Raw genomic sequence first — 8,344 nt, 5'->3', positions numbered from 1 at the left:
GAATTAACTGTTTGACCACGATTAGTGCTCGAATCACTCTTTCATCTATTGTTCTAACACACAGTTAGTAGGACGGTGCGTCATTAGCAGTATATAAGAGCCGAAACAATATCTGATTAAATAAGATATTTACCACCCCTACTGGGATGGGCAATAAAAGTTTTAAAGTATCACAACATAACATGACGTGTAAGCTGGCTGGGCATTGAATATAACAGTTATTCACAACATCTATAAGATAAAAAAAATAAAATAATTAGGGAAACGACAAAGAGGGTACACTAGAAGCTTAATTAATTATGGGTGAATAATAATGCTCTGTTTTTATTACATGTAAATATTCATCAACCCCTGAAAACAGAGGTTTCTAGGACCTAAAGGACATCTGTTCATCATCTATCTGCTTCAGGAAATAAACCTTCAATTGTTTAATAATAGTTTATTAAACAGGAATAGAACATCCTTGTGAACAAACTGCAGATTATCCACAATAACATAAAAAACAGTTTAACTATGAAGTACAGTTGCAGGCCTGGCACCAGTATTTTATTTTATTGTAGTGTATTGACCCAAGACGACCAGCAGAGGATGCTGTGAGCTATTAAATGGGACTTTGATGCATTAGGAATGACATTTTATTAGGGTCGTATTGCAAAATGGAAATTACACCTTGAATGAGAAAAGACAGTCATAAAGCACCAGCAGGAATGGTACTAATATGTCTTCAGTTTTAGCAAACCAAGTGTAAGCAGAGGCTGCAGCCACAACTGTTCCTCCTCTGTCTGATGTAAATGAGGAAGAAAGACGTTTTTCTTTTTCATGGTACAAAGAAAGACCCCTGATTAAACTGATGCAGATGCGTTATTACTAAACAAGTAAGTACTGCCAGAGGCCCCCCGACTGAAATCTGTTCAATCCGTTTTCAAAGCAAAGAAAGGAGATCCCATATTTGAGTTTGTGTTTTATTAGAGGGGGGTGGGGGGGTGGGTTGCAATTTACTTTCTTTTATAAGGTAAGTAAATTTAATTTCTGCTCTCTCTGCTTTTTCTCATAGTAGCTTCAAAAGTCTTAAAAAAGATCGGTTATGGTTAAAAGAAACTTTAATCCACAATCAGAGGGACAAAGAATATCAGGACAAAGCAAGCAAAGCTTTTCCTAAATGTTGCTGCTTAAGCAGAGAAACACCAAAATAGTTTTTTTTTTTAATCAAAGTTCAAAACGATTTGGATATTTTCTGCAAAAGTGGGAGGGTTGTTGGAAGCCTTACAGATTAGCTGCTTGGTTTCAACCCAGGCTAACACACAGACGCTATCTTTGGTCCCTTCTGAGGGCCTTTCCTGTTCCTTCTGTCTTCTTGCTTTTGCTTGATGTGATCATGTATTCTGCTCTGAGACTCGTCTTCTCTCCTTAAATACGTTTCTACTCAATGAGCGTGTACTGCATGTGCCTCCACATCACAGCAATGATTTATTATAAATAACTGAAATAATTCTCATTCTCGTTTTGGTATACTTTCCAAACTTCCAAATAATAATAACTGGGGTGAGATATCACATCCGTCTTAATAGTGTTTATTATGAATACACCAACAATTAAAACAGAACTACTACATCATTACTTCCTGTGTCATTTCTTCCCTTATTAGGTAAAGAGTTAAACTTATTGTGTATTAAAATATAAATGTAATTAGAAAACAAGCAAACTTTACCTCTCTAAACTGATTTTTATAGTTCAGTTACAGCTTGTTGAACCACATTTATCAGATGACAGATGCTTCCTAAGGTCTTTTCTTACAGCTGATGGGTCCTCACACTATTATTGTGTTTGTAATAAGTTCCATGAAAACAAAAGATGAGATTTTTAAGGTTAATAGGGTAGAAAGAGGATTATAATTCTGGGATGTTGTTTGACTGAACAGTTCTGTTGTCAACAACACAATCAAACAACTCAATCCCTGTTTGCTTTCAGGTTTCTGCAGACCTATGAATAGATTTATTACTTCTCCATGATTAAATTTATTTATTAAAAAAAGAACCATCATATGTATAGAATGGGTCTTCTTATCCAAAGACATAGAAAACGGATCATTCTGTTCAAACTGGCTCTTTTCTGAGCGTCAGATTCAGTCACAGGGTTAAAGCATTGCACATGAATCTCTTTTGTTTAAATGAAATGATATATAATTAGCAACATTTTTATATAACACAACAATACTTCATTTATGTATTTTCCATTTCACATGCCGTTTCGTAAAGATTTTTACATCCACTTCCCCGTTCATGTCCGTTCATTTGGAGAAAACTTCAAGGTCAAATAATGCATGAAGAACAGAGTAAGCAGAGTCTATAATTGGTCTCCATTCATGACAGAGCTGAACTAATCATATGTGTAGCTAATTCCGCCTGATAATCTGCAGATAAAAAAAAAAAAACACTGTAAATCAAGACATTTGTTTTTCTAAAACGTAATGTAAGTGCGAGTCCAACACATTTTAGCATCCATGCTCCGGAACGATCCGACACTTCAGAATCTTCAGGTAGTTCTGGATCTTGTTTGAATCGCGGCGAAAGCAGTAGAGAAGGTTGTAGTCATTCATGAGTCGCCACTCAGGACTATCTGAGGCCAGCAGAGCCTCCCGGGAACCCAGGGTGCCGAGAGAATTGCTTATTATCCCCAGCATCTGCATCTTAGGAACAATGACAAACATGATTCACTCTCATTTCAAATGTCTAGTTTTAAAATGTAAGCGGTAGAAAGTAGAGATAACTGCAAAAATAACGCATTTGGTTACTGATCTTCTTGTTGATTGGTTATGAATTTTTATTTCTTCATTAAATTTTGCAAGTAGTACGAGTAAAAAGTTGCCTAAACTTATTATTCCTGTAAAGTATAGATAGCCAACATTTCTACTGAAGTAAGGAAATGAAGTATTTGTCCTTTGTTACTGAAACCTCTGCACACCTTTACAGCAGCATCAGCTGCACCACTTTATTGACTTAATTGAATTATGGAAACAGAAATATACATCAGGATGCTGCAAAAACTGCTCCACAGCAACGGGTTTACAAGCAGAGAAAAAGTTCTGCTGCATGGATAAGAAATTAAATGACCAGAAACCTTCATTTTTAACATTAGAAAGAACTGGATTCTATTCCAACCTAACAATAAACTAAACTTTTTACCATCCATGGAAACCTACCTCCCAGGAGTTCTTTATGGGGTTCTTCTGAAAGTGAACTTTAACCCTGAAAGTGAACTTTAACTTTCTGTTCCTTTCTTGTCAAACAGGAGCAAACACATTTCTAAAGTTAGTACCTTAACCTAAATTAGGGGCAGCAAAGCGTATGGATGCAGGCCTCCAACAGGCTGTCAAACATTTAGAGTAAATACATTTTTTGGTGCATATGAACTGGAATGGATCTGCTGTATCTTAGATGCTAAATGCTGACAGTTAAATGCTTTGAGCTGTTTTGCATTAAAAAGCAGTAGAAGAAAAGAATCACAAATAGAAAAAAACATCTGTGTCGTTATATTATACTGGATGAAGCTTTTAGGTTTTGCTGCAATATTTTTCTATGTCATTTAGATAACTTCTCCAATTTGGAGATACCACTGCTTCCATCCTGGTCTGTTAAAGGAAAAGTTTGCATCCTGTGCAATAACTGATCAGTGTTTTTAATTCAGAGTAATTTTCATGTGAATGTGCTTTACTAGAGGCATCCATGTTTGTCAAAGAACACTACTGCCACCTACTGGTTTGTGACGTCACGGTGCGGTATCGGCTGTTGTCATTACTCCTGTCTGTGTGATTGTGTTTCTGTGTTGGTCTCCCTTCCTCCAACAGGAGGACAAACACCTGCAAGGGGTTACCTCATTTACGGAGGACTCTTAAGCTGCTGACTGCCACTACCTCGACGCCAGAGTGTTTGCCAGTTTTGGGTACTCTAGCCAAACTTAGTTTGGCTGAGTCAAACCTTCTTGTCAACCTGAGTCTTAACCTTGTTTTTTGTCTTTGCCTCTCGGCAGGAAGTCATCCTGCAAACTGGATGTTTCGAACCTTCTCTCCCCGGAAGGATAATCTGAGCTTCAAACTGTTCTGAGGATTTAAACTAGAGGTTTGAATCCACCTCCCCTCAAGAGATTGTTTGAGCTTCACACTGAGCAAGGGATTCATCTCCACTACGACTCGTTCAAGTACAGCAGTAAATCTGAGTGCCAGTCAGAAAGGTGAAATATCTCACGTTCTTTTCACTTTTACCCGATGTATTCCAGCATCCAGCTGCCATGCACGTGGGCATTGTCAGTTTCACTATAGCTCTGGTGAATTTCAATGGTGAAGTCCTCTGGAAATCTTCAATAATTGTTGTTGATTGCAGATGTGTCTAGTAGTTCCCATTGATTTAGCTTGTAAAGCGGGGAGAATGGCGCTAGGCTTACCGCACCGTGACGTCACTGCTGGAAGATGGCAGGAGGGAGGGGTTAGTATGTTTGAGCCAAAATGGCCGCTCCCAGACTCAGTGATCACCACGAAAATTATTGCTTTTAACTGTTGACCGCTAAATGCATTAGATCACCACGAACGTATTAGTTTTAGGTATAAATAATGATACATTGATTATTCTCCGCTGACCGCACTTTTCTTTAAAACTGATCCATTCACTAATAACAGGAACAGAAACAGTGAACGTATTCATGCATAACACTGATAAAAGGTCAACACGTGGATTTCTGTTTTTGAATTTTTGTAGGCAAATTTTTTTTGCTTGTAAATTAAAAGTAAAATAAGACTGTTTTACTCCTGTAGAATCCCACCTGGAGCCACTTCTTTGGCTGCTTCAGTGTTTGATTTCTCTGCTCCGTTTGTTTTGTTCTGTTAACAGCGGTTTTATTGTGATGAGCTGGTCTGCCAGTGTCATCAGTCTGTTCTGTTTTAGGGCTGCCTCCTCCTGCTCTGCTCCGCTCACATTTATGAGTAGAATAATCTCCAACCTGCCATCTAACAGCCACAAAAAAACACATTGGGACAGTTTCTGTTTCTCTGAAGATTAGCTGCTGAAAACGCCATTTTATTTTAACTTTGAGCAGAAATTATTTTACATTTCTTACAAACAAAATGTAAATCTCCCCTTCTTATCTATTTTCATGTATTACTAGTGATACATTACAGTTTGTTGTTGTAAACCAATCTTGAATAAATGGTTTTGTCTTTCTTTGATAAAATGAAGCCTAAAATGTTCTTAAAGTCGGTTGGATATGATTCTGTGTGGTATTATGTGTCTTTGTTTGTGCAGGCATCTACCTTCTCGGCCACCTTTTGCACACCTTTCCGTAGTTCATGCACCATTTCGCTCATTTCCAGAGACTTGTTTGAGCTGAGGTTGTTGAACTTGTGGTGCCGAGCCATGTTCTGGTGGAAATGCCACAGAGGGTCTCGCCACGCGAGCAGCAGCTTCAGAATCACCTCTGTCAGCTCCTCTCTCTGCGTGGAGATAACAATAAATACAGAAGAGTAGAGGTCCTGCTGAGCATTGTGAGCATTAGCTGCTCAAACTGCTGCTCTGAAAATAAAATGTGTGCTTTTTAAGGTAATAACTGGAGAAAACCCAAAAGGTTAAATGACGTTTCTCTGTGATGCAGACAGCTGATGTCAGAGAAAGGAAATAACTTCTAGAAAGGTTAACTCACTGCTATCCTCTGAGCGTTCTCCTTGCCATTTGGAGTCAGGATGGTAGATGTGTGGCAGTTGCGACTGACCCGGTTCTTACTGGGGAGGAAGTACAGTTCCTGACGGAACAAACATGAATGAAACGTCAGAGGTCAGGCCTCATCTAAATGTCAGCTGTGGACAAACTACGCAAGGGATTCATAACACTTCCTGTGGGCGTCATCGCATAAGAAAACACTGCATCAGTCTATCGCATCACTCAGACATAGATCTGGGTCCTTTTAAATACGTTTCTGAATCTGCTGAGACAGAATTTCACGGTCCTGTTTGGTCCTGATGCTCCTCATGGCTTCATGCAAATGTTTTATCATTACAAGGCACACATTTTCTCTGACATTTACTGAAGATTAAAAACAAAACATCACTGTTTTTAATTTTCTTTTGACATCATACAGCTGAGCTTTAATTGCAACTAGAAGAAGCAGCATTATGTGCTGCTGCCTTAGGAACCTAGTATTAAATACGATGAAATTAGTATTAAATTATTAATAAATACAAGAATAAAGTCATAACATTATGATAATAATGTTGTAACATCATAGAGTCAACCCGTTTCAGAAAGAAAGAAAGCATTAAGATCCGACCAGCATATATATATATATATATATATATATATGTATATATATATACACATTTGCACAATTGTTTCAAATTTCTGATACTGATAATGATTTGATGCTAAAACCGTTAATATTTCCTCCTTTGTGAAACTGATGCCAAAGTATAACTTTACAAGTTGCTCAACATTCCTCATTTTAGGGAAGAAAGTGCTTCTAGTAAGAGTTGTCATAAAATACAACTTTATTCTCTTATTTTATGGACTTTATTTGCATAAATTTATGACTTTATTCTCTTCATATTATGACTTCATTCTCATAATGTATTTATTTACTTTATTCTGATGTTACAACTGTATTCTCGTAAATGTACGACTTTATTGTCATAATGTTATGATTTTATTCCTGCAATATTAAAACTTCATCCTCATAATGTTACGACTGATAATATTACAGCTTTGCTTTGGTAATTTTCTGACTATTCTCATGATGTTACAATTTTACTCTTGTAATGTTATGACTTTATTCTCATAATGTTTTGACTTTTTTTCCTAATTAAAGAACAGAAATCTCTAGGCTGGCCCTAATACTCGTAGGAACCAGTCTGAATAGTTTAGAAATACAACCTGATGATGTTATTCGTAGCGTTGGAAACATGCCAACAGATCCCTTTCCTCTGTATGAAATCAGACTCACTGTCATGAAATATCCCTAAATATCAGAAAACCTGAGAAACATCAAACAAAGACATCACCATTATTTAAAGGTAACTGAAGCCAGCCATTTACAACCGGGCTGTGCAGAACAACTCAGAACAAATCAGGGTATTGACCTCATAGGTGATGTCAGTCATCTTTACCCCTGCTTTGTTTTACAGAAATTCCTACCACCACCTTTTCTCTCCTAAATCTTCGAATAGTTTGATTTAGAAAAACATAGACTGGCTTTGGAGTAATGGCTCATCCTGATAGCCACCTCTCAGTAAGCAGCATAGTTCTGATTAATTTCACAAAAACCAATTCCAGCAATCAGATGCAATGGCGGGATTCCGGTCCAGAACACAACCGTCCTACAATGCTGCAGTGGAACCTTTAAAAAACTGCAAAAATTAACGTCCTAATAAACAGAAGTGATAAAAGAAAAGTCTAAATATGAGAGAGAGAAAATGTCAGAGTTATTGCTGCTATATGGAGCTTATAGTTTTTCCCTCACAGTCATTTCTGACTGTGATGAACTGAAACTTGGAGGAATCAGCTGATATTTTTTGCAAATTCTTTCCTCCGTTAGGAAGGAAGGTATTGATGCTTTAGCACAAAGATGTAACGATTAGTCTGCAGTCCAACAGTGACTTCCATTTGTTTATTCTTCAGTTAAGTATTGCTTTTTATAAAATCAATCCCTCTCGCTTTTTTTTTATTTTTCCTGATCATTTTAATAAGTCTGGTGCTTTCACTGTGATTTCATTAAAATATTCAGAAAACATATTTGAACTAAACACATACATTCTGCCTGGGTCCAAATGCCTCACAGTAAAGTTAAATCAAATAATAACATAAATGAATAACAATGAAATTGTTAGGAATCCAGTCTGTGTGGTTTGTCTTTTAGTGTGTTTCTCTTCCTTCCTCCACCAGGTGGCGCCTGGCTCTGATTCTCCTCCTCACACACCTGCAAGGGGTTACCTCGTTAACGGAGTGCACTTAAGCTGCTGACTGCCACTACCTCTACGCCAGAGTGTTTGCCAGTTTGGGGTACTCTAGCCAAGCTGAGTTTTGCTGAGTCAAACTGAGTTTTTGTCAACCTGAGTCTTAACATTATTTTTTTGTCTTTGCCTCTCGACAGGAAGTCATCCTGCAAACTGGATTTTACGGACCTTCTCTCCCTGGAAGGATGAATTGAGTTTCAAACTGAACTGAGGAAACAAACTGGAGGTTTGGACCCACTTTTCCTTGAGGAAACGTTTGAGCTTCTCCCTGAGTAAGGGATTCATCTGCACAACAGTCCGTTCAAGTACCGCAGGAAATCTGAGTGGCAGTCAGTCTTTCTCCGTTCATCTACAAGC

The 8,344-nt window shown here is 37.7% G+C and overlaps 1 protein-coding gene across 1 annotated transcript in view; it reads right to left on the bottom strand.

Annotated features, from left to right (window-relative positions):
• Positions 1-2,491: 2,491 nt before the first annotated feature.
• Positions 2,492-8,344, bottom strand: part of LOC107100864 (prolactin-like) — an 8,479-nt gene continuing 2,626 nt past the window's right edge. The window contains exons 3-5 of the mRNA XM_015399525.1: positions 5,686-5,784; positions 5,300-5,479; positions 2,492-2,686 (exon numbers count right to left, since the gene is read on the bottom strand). Of these exons, the coding sequence (XP_015255011.1) occupies positions 2,492-2,686; positions 5,300-5,479; positions 5,686-5,784 (474 nt within the window). The remainder of the gene's footprint in view (positions 2,687-5,299; positions 5,480-5,685; positions 5,785-8,344) is intronic.

The sequence above is a fragment of the Cyprinodon variegatus genome, unplaced genomic scaffold, assembly GCF_000732505.1.
Source record: "Cyprinodon variegatus isolate N-32 unplaced genomic scaffold, C_variegatus-1.0 Scaffold1021, whole genome shotgun sequence".
Taxonomy (NCBI): domain Eukaryota; kingdom Metazoa; phylum Chordata; class Actinopteri; order Cyprinodontiformes; family Cyprinodontidae; genus Cyprinodon; species Cyprinodon variegatus.
Note: the sequence above shows the minus strand (reverse complement) of the source record. Positions and strands in the feature narration are given on the sequence as shown.